The 26,483-nt window shown below is 38.7% G+C and overlaps 1 protein-coding gene and 2 pseudogenes across 3 annotated transcripts in view; 2 read left to right on the top strand and 1 right to left on the bottom strand.

The window, feature by feature from the left end:
* The window catches only part of SPIDR (scaffold protein involved in DNA repair), a 539,429-nt gene that overhangs the window by 59,210 nt on the left and 453,736 nt on the right, over positions 1–26,483 (bottom strand). For 2 of the 3 annotated variants that reach the window (XM_033125816.1, XM_033125814.1), the window contains one exon: positions 3,142–3,282. In XM_033125816.1, the coding sequence (XP_032981707.1) occupies positions 3,142–3,282 (141 nt within the window). Of the gene's footprint in view, positions 1–3,141; positions 3,283–6,212; positions 6,235–26,483 lie in introns of those variants that run through there. The other variant, XM_033125815.1, reaches the window with a different exon arrangement.
* Positions 8,844–26,282, top strand: LOC117034161 (tigger transposable element-derived protein 1-like; annotated as a pseudogene).
* On the top strand, positions 14,875–16,385 carry LOC117034162 (BTB/POZ domain-containing protein KCTD1-like; annotated as a pseudogene).

Here is a 26,483-nt window from a genome sequence, read left to right on the forward strand (position 1 = left end):
CCAAGGCTCCTCATGCAAGTGCTGATGTTTGCATAATTACAAAAATAACTGGACATATTCAAATTTAAGCCTGTGGTGTCACTCTTATTTACAATAAAATATACCTCTTTGGTGGAAATCCCACACAGCCTTGGGCACAGGCACTGAAGTGAGCAGCACTATGATCACTGGGTACGCTGGTGGAGAAGGGGAGGACAAACCAGCAGTAACTGCTGCAGGAGACAAAGGAGACAGTGCCAATTGAAGGTACAAGCCCTAATGAAGGAGTACTGAAGACTGGCCTGTGATGGAAAGGTGGGGCTTAAATAAGGCCCAAGAGAAAACAAAAGTGTTCTAGGCCTAGGGAATGGTGCATACTCCAGTGGTGGGTTCAAAGGCCACAAGTACAGTGGCTAGGGACTGGGTTGAGGGCTTTTAAGGGACTTTCTTTTCTTGACCATTGGGTTAGTTTTTGAGCACGTTGACCAAGCTTGGCTTCTAGTATAAAATTTATCAGTATTTTATCTGTTACCATGGAAACAAAAGCTGATATTTAAACAATAACTATTTATTGGTCATTTTTTTAAATGGGTACCTCCCTCCCCAAGAGCCCAACCATTTATCCTATCCTTAAAGCTGGTCAGACAGCAGTGCTCTCCTTATCTTCATACCTTCTCTCAAGGGAGGATTTTAGACAATGGAGCCTGTCCTCCATCCTTTCCTCATTGTAGTCCTTAGCCCCAGGCCTTTCCTGTTCTCTCCAGGGTTCCTAAATCTTAATCCATTCTTTGAGGCTCTCTCAAAGATGAAGTATCCCTTGCAGGAGTCGAGGAATCGAACCGGCAACCTTGTGGTTGAGAGCCCATTGGCCCATGTGGGAATTGAACCAGCAGCCTTCGCTGTTAGGACCATTGAGCTCCAACTGCCTAAGCCACCAGGCCAGCCCCCTGAATTATCTTTTCAATAAACCCTCTTTCTTCCTCTTTTGCATACATCTTTCCTAATCCTACTTTTGTGTCTTCACAGATAACATTTTACCAATTTGAGGAAACTTTTCATTCTGCCAGATCAAGATGCTTAAAGCATTTGTTTTCACTCACTTCTTTCATGAAACCTTCTGAGATCAGTCAGTTAAGATCTAGTCACTTAAAGCATCAACTACTCTAGTACTTGTGCCTGCCTAGAGCTAACGAATTTATTAATTAAAATCTATTTTTCCTCATTCAGAGGCATTGGGGATGCGGAAGATGCCCCAGCATGGTTGCCAGTCGCAACCAAAGAAGCCAACGCGCTCTTCCAGGTGGATCTCGAGACCTCTTCCTCTCATCTGAGCTAATAATTTGTTTTGAAGGAATATAGCTTCCAAAAGAACAAAAATTCTAAATATTTATTTGGATGATTGCATGCCAAATAAAGTTAAATATATAAGATAAAGAAATTAATCCCAAGCTCAAAAAAAAAAAAAAAGCATCAGATATTAAGTCACAACTTAAAGAAAAGTTTGTAAATTAATGATTTTGAATACTCAGTATATTTCCCATGGAAAAAAAAATTTCCTATTCAGTGTAACCCACAAAAACTAGATTAAATATTAGGTACACATATAGATGTAAAGCATAATGATAAAAGAAGATGAACTTTATATAGCAAAAGACCCCTGGATTCCAGTCCTGGCTCAGTCATTCACCAGTAGTATTTCCATAATAAATGTCTTCCAGAATGGAGCAGTATTCCTTTGGCTTGAGGCACACCAGGAAACCTGACAGTCCAAGCAATACTGTTGCCACATGAGTCGGGGAGCCTACTTGTATCCTGGTGTGCTCAGGTGGGAGGATCATGTGTAGAGTTCATGTGAAGGCAGACAAACGCTGTCAGGTCAAGGCCAGGGCAGCGATATCTTTAACATAACTATACTTCGTCTTTTCAGATGTTCGTGATTCTGAGGACTAAAATGAGATTCAGCCTAGTAAAGATAAGGTTCATTCGACCCAGTGAAGCTTTTCGCCTGTCTAGGTATGCTTTCCAAATATCTGGGTGACACTCCCACCTGGCCCCAGTCTATAAAGCAATTACAACATAGCCACCTTTTTATGAACAAAAGGAAGAATTTGTTACAAGACAAATCTACATGGGTTAATAATAATAGACATTCTTGTAGCTACCCAGTGCTGACACGGGATTGGTCTATGAGATATACATCTTTTAGGCAAACAAGCTTTTGGGCAGAGCCATCACTCATCTCAGAGACATATGAAAGAAACATGAAACACAGAGTTGAGGCCCATGGAAAAGCTGACAGTCTATACAGGTCATACAGGAGAAATGCTCAGTAAATGTTCACAATTTAGAATAATGACTAGAACGGTCATTATTGAGAGATGCTATGAATAACAGATTCAAAATCAGAATACCATATAGTCATAATGGGTTTTTTTCTCCCGCAGATACTGTTATAAACTCACATATTGCTATAACTGAACAAAACATTAACATCAAGAGAGTGAAAACAACACACTATTTGAGGAAAGAGAGGTTATAATAAGATTCAGAAAATCCCAAATTCACGGTTTACATTAATTGTCTATATGACTGGATAGTACCATTAAAAATGTTTCTTCTTTCCTTAATTCATGGATGATTATTGTAACAGCCACAGTTTGGGCCAGATTTATGCACCATTCTATCTCTGCCTATCCAAAACATTTTAGGGTGAGTGCCGTGAAACTTGACAGAGAACAAATCTTTCTTACTATGGAAAGCAAAATTATGTGTCAACTTAAAAGAGTTTTGCTTACACTTACAAGATGCCTTTTCACTAAAATATATTTTCAGTTACATAAACTGACCCATACAAAGCTGCCTTATTGTTAGAATTATGAAAACATACAGAAAACACATTTTTTAGAATTAAAGCACACGTAACATTTTAAAGTATTAATTTTAATAAAATTATGAATCAGTAAACATGTATAATTGTTTTTCTTGTCAATTATCATTTTTCCTCCAGAGGTACTTTATGGGTTCCACTCAATCCCTGACCTTGTTTTGCAGGCAAACTCTAAGATCCTAGTTTATTATCTTTAAAAATAACATTAGAGATAAAAGACTAATAAAAAAACCAGCCATTGTAGCAAACTGGATGCTATTACAGCGTGTCCTCACCTTCCTCTGGTGGCCTTCCGTAGAATTTTCATTCCCGCCAGGCTGCAGGACTTCCCTTCCAACTCTCTGTCCTTCAAGATGGTCCCCTCTGAGTGCACTTCACTGAACATTCCATAGGCATCTTGCACAAGAAAAGAGACTCTACAAAAAAGTATTCACATTTCTTCTTTTAGGAAGCAGTTTTTGATTTAATACAGAGATCAGGATTTCTTACTCCTTCACTAGAAATCCATTGAAATCACCTTTCTAAATGAATGAATCAGGGTAAATGAAGTTGAATTCAAACATGCACTTTTTAGATTTGTTCATGCAGTTGTTTGATCACTATTCAGAAAATATAGGAGACAGAATTCTCTTTTGGTGTAAAACTAAACCCTAAGCCAAATGAGGTTTAAAATCACACGAAGAAGACCATCCTTTCAAGTTAAATATATTACCATTGCCCAGAAACATTCTCTTATCCTGTCTGGCATAATAGGTAACATATTTTGTATGAATGCTCAACACTGAGGAAAGCTTCAGTGTAACATTATGATGAGAGTAACAATAAGAGGCTTTATCTGAGAAGGTACATATTTACAGACATGCATATCCCAGCAGGATGAAAACCAGTGTCCCAGCTAGCAGCAACATAGAGACTTATGGATATCCAGTGTCATGATGGGATTCCTCCCAATTTTTAAGTTCAAAGGGTAGTACTTATAAAAACCTATTTATGACTGAATTCCCAATCTTCTCACTTCATAATTTAGGTAAATGTCTTATTTATCACAAAATGACACATTCTCAGAAAACATTTCCTGAAGCCTAAAAAATATTTAGTAAATAACACCACCAAATAGACTATGAAGAACAAAACTATTTTAAAGATGGGGATATAAAAGAAAGTGCATGTTGGAAAAGAACACAAAACAAACAAATAAACAATGAACAAAGGAAAGGTATATCTGAAGGTATGAACCTTAAACACTGCCTTGGCAAAAGGGAGTAGATTAGTAGTCTAGATTTCCTGATTAAGCCTCCCAGGTCCATATGTCCCCCCGGTTTGCAAGAGAATCATAAGAAGTGAAAAAAGTCAGATGGAAAAGGACAAGAATCATAAGATTTCACTCATATGTGGGATATAAAACAAAGTAACAAATAGACAAAACAAACAAACAAACTCACAGACACAGACAACAATATCGTGGTTACTAGAGAGGAAACGGTTGAGGGGAGGATGAAGTGGGTGAAAGGGGTCAAAGATACGTTGACCGAAGGAGACTAGATTTTGGGTGGTGAGTATACAGTGCAATATACAGATGATGTATTATAGAATTATGCACTTAAAACATATAATGTTATTAACCAATGTTATTCCAATATATTACATTAAAAAATAAAAGTGAAGGTAAATCTTGTTTGAAGAAAAGCACCTTTAATTAGATCATTAATTTGCCATGGAGTAAGATCTAATAAGATATACTCAAATAAAAATCACCAAGTACAAAAGAAACAAACCATTATGTGGGAAGGGTCAGAAAAAATAACAATAGACCTGATGAGGACTTGAGATATTAGAATTAAAACATATGAAATATAGAATAAGTGTTTCAAAAAGGTAAAAATCACAAAAATATAGGCAAAAAGCGATACCAAATGACTTGGCAGATATGAAAAAGAATGAAATAGAACTTTCAAAAAGGAAAGCTACACTTATTGAAATAAAAAAAATTATTAACATTATTGATTATATTCCCCAAACTGTCTTTCGTATCCCCCTGGGTATCCGATGGACACTTGTCTTATTAGGGAGACCACTTCATGGACAGTGTAGATGCCTGACCACTACAGTGTACACCTGAAGCTGAAGCTGAATAATAATGAATGTCAACTATAATTTAATACATATATATAGTCACAGGATGTGGAGTACAGCATAGGGAAGAGTCAGTGGAATTGTAATAGCTATATACAATGTCAGAGGGGTAGCAGATTGGGGGAAGAGGATATTACTTTGTGAGGGGTGTAAATGTCTAACTATTACATTGTTTTGTACATGTAGTGGTAAATAATAAAAAATAAAAATTCAAAAAAAATTATTAAATAGGGTGACAAATGGTTGTATGTATCTGGACAGCGTGTATATGCAAACTGGGTTATAAATTTGAATAAATTACCGAATGCATCCTGAGAGCTGAAATTAAAAAACATGAGACACGAGAGAAACACATAGGACAAAATAAGAAAGTCTAACATATGTCTAATAGGAATCCCAGAGGAATAAAATAGAAGAAGTAGAAGCAGTAATTTGTAGATCTAGTAACTGAGAATTTCTCCTAATTGATATAAGAAATGAATCCATAGATATATGAAAGCAAATACCAAGCAGGGCAACTAAAAAGAAACCACCCTAATATTCACACTGTAATGAAACTAGAGAACATCAAAGACAAATAAAAAGCTTAATTTACCACAAAGACATGCAATTCTAAACCTTTATGCTCTTAGCCTCAAAATACATAAAGCATAAACTGATAAAACTTCAGAGAGAAATAAACAAATCCAACATCACTGTGGGAGATTTTAACATAACTCTGACAATTATTAAGTTGACCAGAGGAAAAAAATAGTAAGATTTAGAAAAGTTGCATACACCAAAAAGTTTAATTTGTTGGATATGCAATTAGAAAAACTGCCCACAACTAAATAAAGTGCCTTCTCAAGCACACATGGGACATTTATAAAAAGTGTCCAGATACTTGTCTATAAGGCAGGTCTGAATGAATTTCAAAGAACCAGTATTGCATAGGGTACTTTCTTTGCCTACAATATAATTAAATGAGAAACCAAGCAAAAAAAAAAAAATGTACTTAAAAGAACCCTCCTATATTTGCAAATTACATTCTTTTCAACTCTTAGGTCAAATATGAAATCATAGTGGAAAAGAGTATATTGAACTCGATAAAGAAATGTCATATATTAAAATTTATTGACAACAATGATACTATAGGAAATTTATGATCTTTAATAAAACACGATTATTTTTCCTTTCCCATATACATCTTAAAATTAGTTATCTACATACTTACCATGAATTCTACTCCAAATCTGTGAATTATTAAAATCTTCCTGTAGGATGCAGAATCTCACAGGTATTCTACCTGAAGAGGCTCCTGGAGCCTTCGGCTCTGCTCAAGTCTGAACTGATTAGCATATACCTGTGGCACAGTAGTCATTGTGAGATCTTGTAAGAAAATCTGGGGTAGTCCCTTTGCTGCTCTATTATGTTGGAGCTCCTATTTCCCATATCCTGTATCTTTCTTAATTGCCTTTTTCAAGTTAGTAGCTCACGTCTTCTAGCTTACCAAAAAGGAGTGAGTGGAAAATAAAATTTTGAAACAATTCATGAAATTGTCAATAACTTATCTTCAAACTTTATGGGCAGTTTGGCTGGCTATGGATTTTTAGATTGGAAATAATTTTTCCATTCTCAGTCCAATTCTGATTTTTTCCCCTCCCTTCTCTCCAGGAGCTGAGGTTTGTTTTAGCTCCCAGGACACTGACATTGCATGGTGATGTACATAGGTACTGATCTGTTTCCATGCACTAAGTGAGTGAAAGGGTAGGCCCTTTCACAGTGGAATCATGTCTACTTCTGAGTCATTTCTTTGATATTCCTTTCCCTTCATTTTTTTTTCTTCTTTCATTGTTGTTATTGGACATCCTGGACTAGTCCTATAATTTTCTTAACTTCTCTCTCCTCTTTTCCATTTCTTTCTGGGAGTTTCCTCAGCTTTGTTTTCCAATACTTCTAAATAGGTATTTAATAATTTCTAGTTTTCATATTTTTAACTTCTAAGACTTCTCTTTTAAGCTTTGAAAGATGCTTTTCTGCCCCTTGATAGTGTCTTCATTTGTTTCATGGTTGTAATTATCTGTACCTTCATTTAAGAAGTTTTCTTCAGGCCCCAGTGATCCTACTGTATGTTCCTACTTAAGAATAAGGCTCTAACAAGCTTCCTGGAATCTCTGAAAGAGCAGGTGGACGTTGTTAGCCATGAACAACACGTGGGTGATCAGGTTCTCAGATGTCAGTATCTAGATATCTTTCCTTTTGATGAGAAAATTCCTCAGAAAAGACCTGTTTTTACCATAATGTGCAAGGGTAACAGAGGGGCGACCACAAACAATGTAGAGTGAAAAACAGGACACAATTACTTCCAGGACAGATTCCCAACCAACTGTTTTTCTTATTTTAGCCTGTTTCATTTGCTACAGAGGTAGTGAAAAAAATGGATATCTATATGCAAAAAAACAAAAACAAAACCTTAACTGTTTTCTCAAATTTTACACAAAAATTAACTCAAAATGTTTCGTAGACCCAAATATAAACACTAAAACTTTTAGAAGTAAACAAAGGAGAAAAATCTTTGTAACTTTTGGGTAGGTGATTGTAATGCGGGGTCTCGGGTCCTGCTCCCCGCACAAGATCGCAAGATATGGTGAGGCCAACAAAGAACACCAAAGGAGTCATAGATAGGGGAGTCATACCACTATATTCTCGCTGGCAGCTGGGTTGGAGACACAGGAAGCAGGCTCCACACGATGTGTAATCTGCTGTCCGCTTCTCTGCCAACCAACCAAACCCCTTTCCAGCGTAGTCATGGCAGTTATATTAGTGGCTAATGGCTAACCAGTAACAGCTGATGGCCACCCAGCCATAGGATGGCCACCTGATTAGAGCTGATGGCCATCTAATAACTGAGCCAGCACCTTTCCACGTGAGGCCGAGAATCTGGAAACTGCTCTCTGGGACTCTGTCCCCACACTTCACCCCTCCAGAGTCTCGCCTCACAATCTATGTGACAAGCGTCATCCACAAGGGGCCCTGTGTCAGGAACCCAGCTCATGAGAAAAAGTTTCAGTCCAGTTCAAGTAATGTCCCAGGTGGTGACCTTCCACGTGCACCTACTTTCTGGGCACAGCCAGGGTTTTTCAGCGTACCGCCAGTCTTTCTGGGCATAGCCAGACTTTCTGGGAACAGCCAGGGTTCTCAGGGTACCACCAGTCTTTCTGGGCACAGCCTGACTTGCCAGGCACAGCCAGGGTTTCTCAGGGTACTATGCTGGAACAATAATGGCTCACAGCCATGGTGCTTACATATTCTCGATGGCGGCAGGTTGAGACACAGGAAGTAAACATCCATCCGCCTGTACCCCAACAAGTCTCGCTGCACCACAGTCTCGCTTGTGGCCTGACGAGACACAGGAAGCAAATACCAGCCGGTTCCACTACATGGTGGTAAGGTCCCAAGCAAACAGTCAAGCTGTCCAATCAAATCAGGGCTGGAAGGTACTGCAGCATGCACAGGCGGCATCACCTTATTCAGCTCCCCACAGTCCACAGTCATTCACCAGGGTTGTGCAATGGCCTCAAAATGTGTGCCCTCTCCGCTGGGTGAGGGCTCCAAGTCCTTCCCAAACTGGGGGTGAGGGACGAGCTCGACCTCACCTGCATCTTCCACCAAGGACTCAGCAAGCGTTTCCTCCTGGGACTATAAGTCCTGCATCTGGAAGCACTTCCCAGACCACATGGCTGCAACAACCTTCGCTTTCTCCGGCCTATGCTGGTTGGAGAACCATCCACGTTTTTCCACCCCTCCACGGGGTTCCAGCTCTCCGGCAGCTGCACCGCTTTTTCTATGCTGGTCAGAGTCATCCATGTCCCCCAACCTGTCCACTGGGGGTTCAGCTCATGAGAACAGCAGCCACTGGGCACCACAGTCTGTGTGGGGGCCACATGTCCTGCCCAGAGTCAGACACCATTCCCACCTGGCCAGAATCCCGCTTACTGAGCCAGGTGTCCAAGTGGGTGGTGGCCTTGGTGCAAGACATCCACAACTCCAGAAGCCTACGGCAGCAGCAGACTACCAAAAGGCAGACAACACTTGCTTTGGCCAAATAGGGCAGCAGGCCATCCGGAGGCTTGAGAGGACCACCAGTTCACCGAGGGGTCATGCCTCTCCCAAGCAGATCGCATTTCCTGTTCCCAGGCGTGCACTCCTCACAGGCTTCCTGAGACTGAGTGTTCATACGCACAAACTGTTCCACCATCCTTCGGGGAGTTCTGGCCGGCACCATACCCTGCTCGCGAAACTGAACTTTCATATGTATAAACTGCTCCATTATCCCTTTGGGAATTTTGGCCAGTACCATAGCCTTCTCGCTGTGCCATGTGTAATGCGGGGTTTCGGGTCCCGCACCCCACACAAGGATATGGTGAGGCCAAAAAAGAACACACATAGAGCCATAGATAGGGGAGTCATACCACTATATTCTCGCTGGCAGCTGGGTTGGAGACACAGGAAGCACGCTTCACACGAATGTGCAATCCACCATCTGCTTCTCTGCCAACCAACCAAACCCCTTTCCAGCGTAGTCATGGCAATCATATTAGCGGCTAATGGCTAACCAGTAACAGCTGATGGCCACCCAGCCACAGCGGATGGCCATCTGATTAGAGTTGATGGCCATCTAATAACCATGCCAGCACCTTTCCCGTGAGGCTGAGAGCCTGGAAACTGTTCTCTGGGATTCTGTCTCCACAGTGATGTTTCTTAATTAAGACATAAAAACACAAACTATTTTAAAAAAATTGATTATCTTGACATTATCAAAATTAAAACTTCTCTTCAGAAGACACCATTAAGAAAACAAACGGGGCGTCCCCTGGTGGTCCAGGTGGTTGGAGTACCGTGCTCCTAACACCGACGTCGCCGGTTCAATTCCCACATGGGCCAGTGAACTGCACGCTCTACAGCAATGATTGTGAACAACAGCTCTCCCTGGAGCTGGGCTGCTGTGAGCAGTCGGAGGTCGGCGTGAACTGCCGTGGGCTGCTGTTGTGCTGCTGTGGGCTACTGTGTGCCGCTGTGAGCGGCTGGTGGCCAGCATAAGTGGCTGGCAGCCAGCGTGAGTGGCCGGCAGCTGGTGAGAGCTGCCGTGAACTGCTCTGAGCGGCCAACCGACTGCCTCAGCTGGCGGGAGTGCAAGGCTCATAATACCAGCATGGGCCAGGGAGCTACGTCCTACACAACTAGGCTGAGAAATAATGGCTTGAATCGGAGTTTAGAGGGGGCGGAGGCGGAAGAAAGGGGTAAAAACAAAACAAAACAAAAACAGACAAACCACAAGCTAGTAGAACATATATGCTAAACAAATATCTGACAAAGGACTTGTATCCAGAATACAAAAAGAACTCTTAGGATTCAATAATAAGAAGACAAATAATCCAGCAAAACATGGGTTAAACAAGAGAAATCTCAAATCAACCATCTATGCTACATCTAAGGGAACTGGAAAAAGAACAGCAAAATAAGCCCAAAGGGAGTACAAGGAAAGAAATAATAAAGATCAGAGCAGATATAAATGAAATAGAGACGAAAACAAACAAACAAACAAGCAAACAAGAGATCAATGAAACCAAGAGCTGGTTTTTGGAAAGGACAAACAAAATCGACAAACCTTTAGCCAGACTCATTGAGAAAAAGAGAGAGATGACCCAAATTAATAAAATCAGAAACCAAAGAGGAGAAGTGACAACAGACACCACAGAAATACAAACAATGTTAAGAAAATACTATGAGCCAGCTATACATCAATAAATTAGACAGTCTGGAAGAAATAGATAACTTTCTAGAAGTATACAAACTTCCCAGGATGAATCAAGAAGAAACAGAAAATCTGAATAAACTGATTACTACCATTGAAATTTAATCAGTAATCAATAAGCTCCCAACAAACAAAAGCCCTGGACCAGGTGGTTTTACAGGTGATTTTAACAAACACTCAAAAAAGAATTATCACCTATTCTCCTCAAATTATTCCAAAAAATCCAGAAGGAGGGAAGCCTCCCAAACATATTTTATGAGGCCTGATCCTAAAACCAGACAAAGACGTTACAAAAAAAGAAAACTGTAGGCTGATATCCCTAATGAACATAGATGCAAAAATCCTCAACAAAATATTAGCAAACCAAATTCAGCAATACGTTAAAAAGATCACACACCACGATCAAATGGGATTCATTCCTGGTATGCAAGTTTGGTTCAATATCCACAAGTTAATAATGTAATACACCACATTAATAAAATGAAAAATAAAAATCATATGGTCATATCAATAGATACAGAAAAAGCATTTGACAAAATCTAGCAGCCATTCATGACAAAAACTCTTAGCAAAGTGGGAATAGAGGGATTATATCTTAATATGATAAAGGCCATGTATAATAAATGCACGGTTAACATCATACTCAATGGGGAAAAGCTAAAACCATTCCTATTATGATCAGGAACAAGGCAAGGATGCCCACTTTCACCACTTTTTTTTTTTCAAAGGAGGGCACAGCTCACAATGGCCCATGCGGGGATTGAACCAGCAACCTTGGTGCTATCAGCACCACGCTCTAACCAGCTGAGCTAACCGGCCACCTCCCCTTCCACCACTTTTATTCAACAAGAAAGCTCTGGAAGTTCTAGCCACAACAATCAGATAAGAAAAAGAAATAAAAGGCATCCAAATTGGAGAGAAGGAAGTAAAATTGTTATTATATGCAGATGACATGATACTATATATAGAGAACCCCAAAGACTCCATTAAAAAACTGTTAAAACTGATAAATGAATTTAGTAAATTAGCAGAATACAAAATTAATATTCAGAAATCAGTTGCATTTGTATACACCAATAATAAACTATCAGAAGGAGAAATTAAGAAATCAATCCCATTTACAATTGTTTAAAAAACAGTAAAATACTTAGGAATAAATTTAACCAAGGAAGTAAAAGACCTGTACTCAGAAAATTATAAGACACTGAAGAAAGAAATTAAAGAAAATACTAATGAATGGAAACACATACCATGCTCACGGATAGGAAGAATTAATATAGTTAAAATGTCCATACTACCTAAGGCAATATACAGATTCTATGCAATTCCTATCAAACTACCAATGACATTTTTCACAGAAATAGAACATATAACCTAAAATTTATATGGAACCATAAAAGACCCCGGATAGCCACATCAATCTTGAGAAATAAGAACAAAGTGAGAGATATCACGCTACCTGACATCAAATCATACTACAAGACTATAGTAATCAAAACAGCATGGTACTGGCATAAAAACAGACACTTAGATCCATGGAACAGTCTAAAGAGCCCAGAAATAAATCCATACCTATATGGTCATTTAATCTACGACAACAGAAGCAAGAATTTACATTGGGGTAAAGACAATCTATCTAATAAATGGTGCTGGGAAAACTGGACAAATACATGCAAAAAAAAAAAATGAAGCTGGACCACCTCCTTGTACCATATACAAGAATAAATTCAAAATGGATTAAAGATTTAAATGTAAGATCTGAAACCACAAAACTCCTAGAAGAAAAGAAAGGAAATAAATTTGCAGACATTACCATTAGTTATATTTTTTACTGATATATCCCCTCAGGTGAGGGAAGTAAAAGAAAAAAATAAACATATGGGATTACATCAAACTAAAAAGTTTTTTCACAGCAAAGGAAATCATCAATAAAACAAAAAGACATCCTACTGCATGGGAGAAGATATTTACCAATGATACATCTGATAAGGGGTTAATATCCAAAACCTACAAAAAACTTATTCAACTCAATACCAAAAAACCAAACAACTCAATTAAAAAATAGGCAGAGGACATGAAGGGACATTTCTCTAAAGAGAACATGTTTAGAGGGCCAACAGATATATGAAAAAATGCTCTACCTCACTAATCATTAGAGAAATGCAAATAAAACCCACAATGAGATACCACCTTACTCCAGTCAGAATGGCTATCATCAATAAATCAACAAACAACAAGTGCTGGCGAGGATGTGGAAAAAGGGAACCCTTGTGCATTGTTGGTGGGATTGCAGATTGGTGCAGCCACTACGGAAATTTAGTATGGAGGTATCTCAAAAAATTGAAAATGGAACTACCTTATGACCCAGCAATTCCACTCTTAAGCATCTATCCAGAGAAATCCAAAATGCTAATTTGAAAAGCTATATGCACCCCTATGTTTATTGCAGCACTATTCACAATAGCCAAGACATGGAAACAACTGAAATGCTCATTGGTAGATGACTGGCTTAAGAAACTGTGGTACATTTCGTACAATGGAGTATTACTCGGCCATAAAGAAGAATGAAATCTTATCATTTGCAACAATAAGGATGGACCTAGGGAACATTATGCTTAGTGAAATAAGTCAGACAGAGAAAGACAAATACCACATGATCTCACTTATATGTGGAATCTAAAGAACAGAAGAAATGAGCAAACTAAACAGAAATAGTCTCAGGATATAGAGAAAAAACGGATGGTTGCTAGATGGGAGGGCGGTGGGGATGGAAAAGAAGGTAAAGGGATTAGAAAGTACAAATTAGTAGCCACAATATTGCCATGGGGATATGAAAGACAGTTTGGAGAATATAATCAATAATGTAAAGATTTTGTAGGGTGTCAGATGGGCACTTGTCTTATTAGGGAGAACACTACATGGACTGTGTAGATGCCTGACCACTGCACTGTACACCTGAAGCTGAAGCTGAATAATATTGAACGTCAACTATAATTTAATATATATATAGTCACGGGATGTGGAGTACAGAATAAGGAATAGAGTCAATGGAATTTTAACAGCTATATGCAATGTCGGAAGGGTAGCAGATTGGGCAAAGGGATTATCACTTTGTGAGGGGTGTAAATTACATTGTTTTGTATACCTGAAACTAATAAAAAACAAAACAAAACAAATCCAGCAACTATGGGACAACTTAAAAAAAAATGGGTTAAAGACACAAAACATCACATACTGCATGATTCCATTTCTATGAAACATACAGAATAAATCCACAGAGACAGAACACAGAATGGTGGTTGCCAGGTGTTAGGTGGAGGGAGAAATAGGTCATACAGGCATAGCTAGTTTTATTGCACTTCACTTTATCGTGCTATGCAGATATTCCATTTTTTATAACTTGAAGGTTTGTGGCAACCCTGTCACGAGCCAATCTATTGGCACTATATTTCCAACAGCACTTGCTCATCTTGTTTGTCTCTGTATGAAATTTGGTAATTCTCTCAATATATCAAACTTCTTCATTATTATTATATTTGTTATGGTGATCTGTGATCAGTGATCTTTGATGTCACTGTTGTGATTGTTTTGGGGAACTATGCACTGTGCCCATAGAAGACAGAAAATTTAAACCATAAATGTGTATGTTCTGACTACTCCACTGACCAGCTGTTCCCACATCTCTCTTCCTCTCCTCAGGCCTTCCTATTCCCTGAGACACAAGAATATTGAAATTAGGACAATTAATAACCCTACAGTGGCCTGTAAGTATTCAAGTGAAGGAAGAATGGCATATCTCTCACTTTAAATCAAAAGCTATAAATAATTAACCTTAGTGAGAAACGCATGTCAAAAGCCAAAACAGGCTGAAAGCTAGGCCTCTTGCACCAAACAGTTATCCAAGTTGTGAATGCAAAGGAACAATCCCTCTTCTGGGTATCTACCTGGAAAAATTTAAAAAACATTTATTCATAAAGATATATATACCCCTATGTTCACTGCAGCATTATTCATGGTGGCCAAGTTAAGGAAACAAGCGTCCTTCACTAGATGATTGCATAAAGATGTGGTACAATGCACAATGGAATATTACTCAGCCAAAAGAAAGTATGAAACATTGTGATTTGCAATAACATGGGTGAATCTTGAGAGTATAACGCTATGCAAAATAAGTCAGACAGAAAAGCACAAAAAACGTATGATTTCACTCACATGTGGAATATAAAACAGAAAGCAACAGCAGCCCCAGATATGGGCTTCTTGAAGTAGCACCGGCAGCCCCCATAGGCAGCGGCCTTCCCTGCCCCCACTGGAGCAGGGGCAATGAAGGGGCAGTGTGGAAGAAACATTGCTCCTCCTCCATTACTTAGAGAAGTGAGACTGCCCAATCCTCCCATTGGCCCTCCTTTATTCTCACCAGGGTCCACTCACCACTCTGCCAGAGAGACAGTCAGCCCAATATACCAAGACCTCTGACCACTAGATCTGCATCTCCACAGAGCAACCAAGGCATTTCTCCCCTAGCAGAACTCACAAAACCTACTGTGCCATTCCACATTGATGTGGGCAGCCACATGCTACATGACCAGCAGCCGGGTCACCCACACGCAACACCCTGAATCAAGAATTGGAAGACTTTTTGATGGTACATTGTTTTGGACAGTCTCAAACAGCACTATTTCATTGACAGAGATGGACAGATGTTCAGATATATCATGAATTTTCTACAGAACATTAAAACTCCTCATTCCCAATGATTTCAAGGACAACCCTTTGCTATATGAAGAGGCAAACTATTTTCAGCTTCAGCCCACATTGTTGGAGATGGCAAGATGGAAGCCCTATAGAGAAACTGTTTGCTTTACAAGGCCCTGTTAGTGCCTAGTGGTGTGCATGGCCCCTGATCTTGGAGAAAGGATCACTTTCAGAGATGACAAATACTTGACAGAATTGTTTCTGGAGAATGGGGATGCAATGTGTAACTCTCAGTGCAGGCTGGAATCATGACTTGATGAACGTCATCAGGTTTCCACTGAATGGTTGCTGTCACTTCAACTCAGTCTAGGTCCTCAAGGGATTGCAACAACGAGGATTTAAAATCATTGGTCTTGTGGGGGAGAAATGGACTCATCTCAGTTCAGCAAAAATGTCCTGCAGCGGGAATTGAGTTGGATGCCCCGGGACCGGACCCTCCATTATCCGGATAAAGCAAGAGCCTCGGACTCCACAAACATATTTCTCATGTAAAAATAAAAACACATATACCACAAATAACACAAACAAAAATGGGCCATTTATGTGCAGTCAAGTCCTGCACCTAAAATTGAATAAAAGATACATTTATCCAATAGAGACCACACCTCCTGTATTAATATGGGAATAAATGGGATAGTGATATCTTTGAGTTGTAAAATACACACACACACACACACACACAGATATATCTGTATCAAAAGGTAGGAAATGCAAAAGAAAGAAAGAAAAAAAAATGTGGTAGCTACAGTTGGTGCCGTCATGGCTGTGAAGTGTCCTGGACCTCGCAAAGCTTTGACCAGTAAAAAAGCCATGAGCAGTGAGGATACAGCTCCTTAAAGTTTCCATTGCCAACAGCCATCCATTGTTTCTTTTTCTTTAAAAAAACAAACAAACAAACAAGATGGTCATCAAAATGGAGGTGCGAGGTGAGCCTCTGTAAAGCTCCCCTAGAATTTACAACTAATCGAACAACAAAAACTCCACAAAGGACTCCCTGCACAGCAGACGGGCAAGACGAAGAGGCCCACTACTGAATTCACCTAGAGGTGGGCGAATAACGCAAGCAGGGGAGGAGAGAAGGGAGAAGTGCGGAGACAGGCCGTGTGGGCGCAGGACGCAGACCTAGCTCAGTGCTCCAAGCTCGCTGCATCCCGGAAATACAGCAGCTGCGAAAGAGGGAAGAACTCGGACTGCTAGGGCTCCGCTTATGGCCCACAGGGCTGAGGGGGTAGCATATAACACAGCTGAACCCGACGCTAATGGCAGAGACCTCAGAGCAAAGACTGAGGGAAGAAGGCTGAAAACGGTGGTTTCAGCCCTCACTGCTGGGCAGAGAACGGAAGCCTTAGGCACTGAGACTAGCCTTCCCCTCACTACCCTCCTAGAGCTCACCCTGCCCCCACCTGCCCGGTGCTAGAAGCAGAACAGTTGCAGTGTCAGATAAAAAGAATATTTGCTGTTCTGAGAACTGTGGACCGCAGACACAGATTTGCAGCCCAACTAGTTCCAGCAAAGGGGAGGGAGCTGTGAAAGCAGGACCGGCTGCGGTGGTGGTTGCTGCCATTGCTCTGGGCCACCTCTCACAACTCACCCTGCCCCTGGCCCCACCTATCTGGGTGGATCCCTGCAGGAGTAAACAGAACTGCTGAAACACACGGGCTCTGAATCTGGTGCAGGAAGAGCTTTGGAACTTCAAAAGATCTCTGCATACCCACACGGACACTGCGCCCTGTGACCCAGGAAAACTATTAACAGAGGAGAAGCCCGTCTCCCAGGGAACCCCCCCCATTGTGTGAGAAGCTGGAATAGTGCAGAGAAAACATAGCACTACCGTGGGAGAGGAAAAAAAATGACTGCAGTCGGAGAGAAAATAAAACATTCTACCAACAAGTACTGGAAAACAAAAGAAAGAGCTCTTCCTATCACCCTGTTGCAGAAGCTACTCCTGTAGATGTCTAGGAAGAGAAATAATAAATCAGTAATTTCCATGAATAACCAAGCCAACAAGACAGCTCAGAAAGAAAGTGAAAAGTCTCCAGAAAAGGAACTTAAAGACATGGAAATATGTGAATTAAATGACAGAGAATTCAAGATTGCAGTTCTGAAAACACTCAACGAGGTGCAAGAATACACAGAAAGGCAGTTTAAGGAACTCAGAAACACAATCAAAGAACAACATGAGCATTTTACGAAAGAGATTGAAATTTTAAAAAAGAACCAAATAGAATTTCTGGAGATTAAGAACTCAATAGAAGAAATTAAGAATGAAATAACCAGCTTACGTAGTAGAGTTGACCAGATGGAGGAAAGCATCAGTGACATCGAAGATAGAAACCTGGAAATGACACAGATGGAAGAAGAAAGAGACTTGAGACTTAAAAGAAATGAAAGAACTCTACAAGAACTTTCTGACTCCATCAGAAAGAGCAATAGAAGAATAATGGGCATACCAGAAGAAGAAGAAAGAGAGAAGGGAACAGAGAATATATTCAAACAAATTGTTGACGAGAACTTCCCAAACTTGTGGACAGAATTGGATCCTCAAATCCAAGAAGCAAATAAAAACCTAATTACCTCAATCCCAACAGGCCTTCTCCAAGGCACATTGTATTGAAGCTGTCTAAAATCAACGACAAAGAAAGAATCCTCAAGGCAGCCAGGGAAAAGAAGACGGTAATCTACAAAGGAAAATCCATTAGATTATCATCAGATTTTTCAGCAGAAACTCTACAAGCCAGGAGGGAGTGGAACCAAATATTCAAACTATTGAAAGAGAGAAATTATGAGCCAAGAATAATGTATCCAGCAAAGATATCCTTTAGATATGAAGGAGGAATAAAGACCTTTCCAGACATACAGGAAATTTTGATTTCTGAGGGAATTTTCTAATATACGAGCTGTACTACAAGAAATACTAAAGGAGGCTATTTGACCACCATCAACAGGGACAATTTGTGGCAACTGAAACATAAAAAGGGGGAGAGTAAAGGCCTGAACAGGAACATGGGAATAGAGAAAGTAAGCGTGCTGAAGAAAATGGAATACTCTAAATATCAAATTTCTTTTACATAAACTTAAGGGTAACGACTCAAAAGAAATCCAGAACTGAAATACATACTGTAATAAAAGAAGAAACAGAGGGAAACATCATAGAATACCACCACACAGAAATAACAGACAACAACACAAAGGCAAAGAAACAATGGAGACACAGCCTTACCAGAAAACTAAAGACAGAATGAAAGGAAATCCTCACATATCAATAATCACCCTAAATACAAACGGACCGAACTCACCAATAAAAAGGCACAGAGTAGCAGATTGGATCAAAAAACTAAACCCAACCATATGCTGTCTCCAAAAGATACACCTCAGTTACAAGGACAAGCATAGACTCAAAGAGAAAGGTTGGAAATTGACACTCCAAGCAAATGGTACCCAAAGAAAATCAGGTGTAGCCATAATGATATCAGATGAAACAGACTTCAGGGTGAAAAGATAACACGAGACAAACATGGACATTTCATAATGGTAAAGGGGACTATAAAACAAGAAGACATAACAGTCATCAATATTTATGCCCCCAATCAGGGAGCACCGAAATATACCAAGCAACTACTAACAGAACTAAAGGGAGAAATTGACCAAAACACAATTATACTACAGGACTTAAATACATCATTTACAGCTATGGATAGATCATCCAAACAGAAAATAAATAACGAAATAGCAGCCCTAAATGACACATTAGATGAAATGGACATAACTGACATATATAGAGCACTTCATCCTAAAACATCAGACTATACATTCTTTTCTAGTGTACATGGAACATTCTCAAGGATAGACCATGTATTGGGACATAAAATCAGCCTCAGCAAATTTAACAAGATTGAAATCATACCAAGCATATTCTCTGATCACAAGGCTATGAAACTGGATATCAACTGCAAAAAGAAAGCAGGAAAAAAACACAAATACATGGAGATTAAACAACATACTTTTAAAGAACGACTGTGTCAAAGAAGAAATTAGAGGACAGATCAAAAGATACATAGAAACAAATGACAATGAAAATAAACCCTACCAAAATTTTTGGGATGCAGCGAAAGCAGTTTTAAGAGGGAAATTTATATCATTACAGGCCTATCTCAAGAAACAAGAAAAATCCCAAATAAATAACCTCATGTTACACCTTACAGAACTAGAAAAAGAAGAACAAGTGAAACCCAAGGTCAGCAGAAGAAAGGAAATAACAAAAATCAGAGCAGAACTAAATGAAATAGAGAACAAAGAGACAATAGAAAAAATTAATGTGACAAAGAGCTGGTTCTTTGAAAAGATTAACAAAATTGACAAACCTTGGCTAGACTCACTAAGATAAGAAGAGAGAAGACACTAATTAACAAAATCAGAAATGAAAAAGGGGAAGTTATCACGGACACCACAGAAATACAAAGGATCATCCAAGAATATGCCACCAAATTCAATAACCTAGAAGAAATGGACAATTTCTTAGAAACATATAGCCTTCCAATGGTGAACCATGATGAACTGGAAAATCTAAACAGACCAATTACCAGTAACGAAATTGAATCAGTCATCCAAAACTTTCCCAAAAGCAAAAGTCCGGGACCAGATGGCTTCACTAGTGAATTCTACCAAACCTTCAAAGAGGATCTAATACCAATCCTGCTCAAACTCTTCCAAAAAATTGAAAAAGAGACAGTACTCCCTAACTCATTTTATGAAGCCAACATTACCCTGATAGCAAAACCTGGTAAGGACAACACAAAAAAAGAAAACTACAGACCAATATCTCTGATGAACACAGATGCAAAAATCCTAAACAAAATTCTAGCAAATCGAATACAACAATGCATTAAAAAGATTATTTATCATGTCCAATTGGGGTTCATCTTCCGGGCACAAGGATGGCTCAACATCCGCAAATCCATCAATGTGATACATCACATAAACAAAATAAAGGACAAAAATCATGTGATTACATCAATTGATGCAAAAAAAGCATTTGACAAGATACAACATCCATTTATGATTAAAACACTTAATAAAATAGGTACAGAAGGAAAATACCTTAATATAATAAAGGCCATATATGACAAACCCTCAGTTAATCTCATAATTAATGGTGAAAAACTGAAGCCCTTTGCTCTATGTTCAGGAACACGACAGGGCTATCCCCTACCTATCATCTCTGCTTTTCAACATAGTGTTGGAAGTCTTTGCCAGAGCAATCACGGAAGAGAAAGAAATAAAAGGCATCCAAATTGGGAATGAAGAAGTTAAATTATCACTCTTTGCAGATGACATGATGCTATATATAGAAAACCCTCAAGACTCCACCAAAAAGCTATTAGAAACAATCAACGAGTACAGTAAAGTTGCTGGCTACAAAATCAACGTACAAAAGTCCATTGCATTCCTATATACTAACAATGAAATGTCAGAAAAAGAAATACAAAAAACAATTCCTTTGCAATTGCAGCAAAAAGAATAAAATACCTAGGAATAAACTTAACCAAGGATGTGAATGGACCTATTTGCTGAAAAGTATAAGACATTTCTGAAAGAAATTGAAGAAGACAAAAAGAAATGGAAAGACATTCTGTGCTCATGGACTGGAAGAATCAACATAGTTAAAATGGCCATATTACACAAAGCAACATACAGATTTAATGCAATCCCCATCAAAATCCCAATGGCATTTTTTAAAGAAATAGAACAGAAAATCATCAGATTTGTTTGGAACCACAAAAGACCCCGAATAGCCAACGTAATCTTAAGAAAAAAGAACAATACTGGAGGTATCACACTCCCTGACTTTAGCTTGTACTACAGGGCTACAATAATCAAAACAGCATGGTATTGGCAGAAAAACAGACACATAGACTAATGGAATAGAATTGAGAACCCAGAAATAAAACCACATAAATATGGACAGATAATTTTTGACAAAGCTAAAAACATACAATGGAGAAAAGACAGCCTCTTCAATAAATGGTGCTGGGAGAATTGGATAGCCACATGGAAAAGAATGAAACTGAACTGCTATCTGTCACCATGTACCAAAATTAATTCAAAATGGATCAAAGACTTAAGCATAAGACCTGACACAATAAACTGCACAGAAAAAAACAGAGGTACTAAACTTATGGACCTTGGGTTCAAATAGCATTTTATGAATTTGACTCCAAAGGCAATGGAAGTAAAAGCTAAAATAAACGAATGGGACTATATGAAACTTAAAAGCTTCTGCACAGCAAAAGAAACCATCGACAAAATGAAGAGGCAACCAACTGAATGGGAGAAGGTTTTTGCAAACAGTGCCTCCGATAAGGGGCTAATGTCCAAAATATACAAGGAACTCATGAAACTCAATAAAAAAAAAAACAGACAACTCAATTGAAAAATGGGCAGAGGACCTGAAGAGACATTTCTCCAAAGAGAACATACAAATGGCAAATAGACATATGAAAAAATGCTCAACATCACTAATCATCAGAGAAATGCAAATAAAAACCACAATGAGATATCACCTCACCCCAGTCAGAATGGCAATCATCAACAAGACAAATAGTAACAAGTGTTGGAGAGGCTGTGGAGAAAAAGGAATCCTCATACACTGTTGGTGGGAATGCAGACTGGTGCAGCCGTTATGGAAGGCAGTGTGGCGGTTCCTCAAAAAATTACGAATAGAATTACCATATGACCCAGCAATCCCTCTCCTGGGTATCTACCCAAACAATCTGAAATCATGTATACATAAAGACACGTGTGCTCCAATGTTCACTGCAGCTTTGTTTATGGTGGCCAAGACATGGAAACAACCAAAATATCCTTCGATAGATGAATGCATAAAGAAGTTGTGGTATATATACACAACGGAATACTATTCGTCAGTAAGAAAAGATGATATAGGAACATTTGTGACAACATGGATGGATCTTGAGAGTATGATGCTAAGCAAAATAAGTCAGACAGAAGACGCAGAGAACCATATGAATTCACTGATATGTGGTATATAAACTAAAAACAACAAAAGAACAAGACAAACAAAAACTCATAGACACAGACAATAGTTTAGTGGTTACCAGAGGGTAAGGGGGTTGGAGGGGTGGGAGATAAGGGTAAGGGGGATCAAATATATGGTGATGGAAGGAGAACTGACTCTGGGTGGTGAATACAAAATGGGATTTATAAATGATGTAATACAGAATTGTACACCTGAAATCTTTGTAATTTTACTAACAATTGTCACCCCAATAAGTTAAAAAATAAACAAAAAACAAAAAACAAACAGCCCACCTTGAAACGACTTTCTTTGCATACGGAGGTTTCATGCCTCTCTTTAGGCTGCACTGGACAGGACTTCAGAAAAACTCTTATGAGCACATTGCATTCCAAAGACCTTAACCATGAAATTTTAAATATAGTTTGTACAGAAGTCACCCTTTTTTGTCTGCCTCACAGATGTGAACATTACTTTGTTTTTGAACTGATTGGTTTTGCAAAGGGGTCAGAATTATTATCTGTTAGGGTTGCTGCAGTTTGAGTCCGCTGCTTTCCTACAATTTTTTTCAAATTTTACAATGTATTATATATAGTAAACTCTTGTTTAAAAAAAACAAAACAGAAAGCAACAAACAAACAAAGTCATAGACACAAACAGAATGGTGGTTACCAGCAGGGAATAGGGGTGGAGGGGGATAAAGAGGATAAAGGGGGTTAAATATATGGTGACAGAAGACTAGACTTTGGGTGGTGAGCACACAATGCAATATACAGATGATGTATTACAGAATTGTACCCTTGAAACTTATATATTATTAAACAATGTCACCCCAATAAATATAATAAAAAAGTGCTACTCCTGTGAACAAATGAACGATAAGAAAGCAAAACAGCCTTATTGCTGATAATGGAGAAAGTTTTAGTGGTCTGGAGAGATTAAACCAGCCACAGTATTCCCTTAGTACAAAGGCTAATCCAGAGCAAGGTCCTAACTCTTCTCAATTTTGTGAAGGCTGAGAGAGGTGAGGAAACTGCAGAAGAAAAGTTTGAACCAAAGTGTCCTTCCATAGATGACTGGATAAAGAAGATGTGGTTCATATGAATACACACAATGGAATACTACTCTGCCATAAGAAAAGATGAAATACTGCCATTTGTGACAACATGGATGGATCTTGAGATTATTATGCTAAATGAAATAAGTCAGACAGAAAAAGTACAGAGCCACATGACTTCACTCATATGTGGGATATAAAATTAAAAGCAACAAAGGAACAAGACAAACAAAGAAATAAAAACTCTTGTAGCCACAGACAACAGTTTAGTGGTTACCAGAAGGAAAGGGAGAGAATGGTAGAAGAGAGTAAAGGGGGTCAAACATATGATGATAGAAGGGGAATTGGCTCTGGGTGGTGAGGACACAATGTGATATATAGATGATGTATTGTAGAATTGTACACTTGAAACTTATGTAATTTTACTAACCATTGTCACCCCAATAAATTTAATTAAAAAAAAAATAAAGTTTGAAGCTAGCAGAGACTGATTCATGAGGATTAAGAAGCTGTTTCCATAACATAAAAGTGCAAGGTGAAGCACAACTGTTGATGTAGAAACTATAGCAAGTTATTCAGATCTAGTTAAGATAATGAACGTGGTTACATTAAACAACAGATTTTTTTTAAAGAAATAAGTTTATTAAATTTATTGGGGTGACATTGGTTAATAAAATTATAGTTTTCAAATGTACCATTCTATAATACATCATCTTTATATTGCATTGTGTGTTCACCACCCAAAGTCTAGTCTCCTGTCACCATACGTTTGACTCCATTTATCCTCTTCTACCTCCCCGCTTTCCCTCTGGTAACCACCGTCCTGTTGCCTGCGTCTAAGTTTCTGTTTATTTATCTTGTTTGTTCATTATTTTCAGTTTTATATCCCACATGAGTGAAATCATGTGATTCTTGACTTTTTCCATCTGACTTATTTCGCTTATAATGATATTCTTAAGATCCATTCATGTTGTTGCAAATAGCAGCATTTAATCTTTTCTTATTGTTGAGTAGTATTCTGTTGTATATATGTACCACATCTTCTTTATCCAATCATCTATTGAGGACATTTCAGCTGTTTCCATGTCTTGGCCACAGTGAATAGTGAACATACCTTTACGAATCAATGTTTTCAAACTTTTCAGGTAGATACACAGAAGAGGGATTCCTGGGTCTAATGGTAACTTTATTCTTCATGTTTTGAGGAACCTACATAATGTTTTCCATAGTGGCTGTACCAGTTTACATCCCGACCAGCAGTGTATGAGGGTTCCTTTTTCTCCACAACCTCTCTAAAACTTGTTATTTCTTGCCTTGTTGATTATAGCCAATCTAACAGGTGTGAAGTGGTATCTCATTGTGGTTTTAATTTGCATTTCCCTAATAGCTAGCGAAGTTGAGCATCTTTTCATATATCTGTTGGTCATTTGCATTTATCTTCTTGGGAGATTTTCAATGTAGATAGAACAGCCTAATATTGGAAGCAGATATCATCTAAGACTTTTATAGCTACAGAAGGTGCTTGGCTTCAAAGCTTCAAAGGACAGGTTGACTCTCTTATAAGGGGCTAATGCAGCTAGTGACTTGAAGTTGAAGCCAATGCTTCTTTACCATTCAGAAGGCCTTTAAGGATTATGCTAAATCTGCTTTGCTGTGCTCATAAATGGAACAAGAAAGCCTGGATGACAGCACATCTGTTTACAACATGGTTTAATAAATATTTTAAGCCCACTGTTGAAATCTACTACTCGGAAAAAAAAATTCCTTTCAAAATATTACTACTCATTGACAGGGCACTTGGTCACCAAGAGCTCTGATGGAGTTGTGCAATAAGATTAATGTTGTTTTCACGCCTGCTAACACAATGTCTATTCTGCAGCCAATGTTTCAAGGAGTAATTTTGACTTTCAATACTTATTATTGATAAAATACATTTCATAAGGCTATAGCTACCATAGAAAGTGATTCCTCTGTTGGATCTGGGCAAACTAAATTGAAAACCTTGTGGAAAGGATTCACCATTCCAGATGCGATTAACGACATGGATTACACTTATGATTCATGGGAAGAGGTAAAAATATCAACATTAAGAGGAGTTTGGAAGAAGATGATTCCATCCCTCATGGGATGACTTTGAGAAGCTCAAGACTTTAGTGGAGGAAATAACTGCAGATGTAGTGCAAACAGCAAAAGAAGTAGAATTAGAAGTGGAGCCTAAAGATGTGAGTGAATTGCTCAAATCTCATGATAAAACTTTAACGGATGAGGAGGTACTTCTTACGGATGAGTAAAGAAAGTAGTTTCATGAGATGGAATCTATTCCTTGTGAAGATGTTGTGAAGATTGTCGAAATGACAAAAAAGGACTTAGAATATTACATAAACTTAGTTGATAAAGCAGCAGCAGGGTTTCAAAGATTTTATTCCAATTTTGAAAGAACTTCTACTGCTGGTGAAATACTATCAAACAGCAACACATGCTACAGAGAAATAGTCCGTGAAAGAGTCAATTGATGTGGCAAACTTCACTGTTGTCTTATTTTAAGATGTTGCCACAGGCACCCCAACCTTCAGCAAACACCACCCGGATCAGTCAGCAGGCATGAACATTGAGGCAAGAACCTCTATCAGCAAAAAGATTATGATTTTAGCTAAAGGATGAGATGATGGTTAGCATATTTTTAGCAATAAAGTATTTTCAAATTAAGGTTGTACACTTTTAGATATAATGCTATTGCACACTTAGTAGACTACAGAATAGTATAAACATGACTTTTATATATACTGGGAAACCAAAAAATTCGAGTGACTCACTTTATTGTGATATTTGCTATTGCAATATTTGC

This window comes from Rhinolophus ferrumequinum, chromosome 14 (genome assembly GCF_004115265.2).
Source record: "Rhinolophus ferrumequinum isolate MPI-CBG mRhiFer1 chromosome 14, mRhiFer1_v1.p, whole genome shotgun sequence".
NCBI lineage: Eukaryota > Metazoa > Chordata > Mammalia > Chiroptera > Rhinolophidae > Rhinolophus > Rhinolophus ferrumequinum.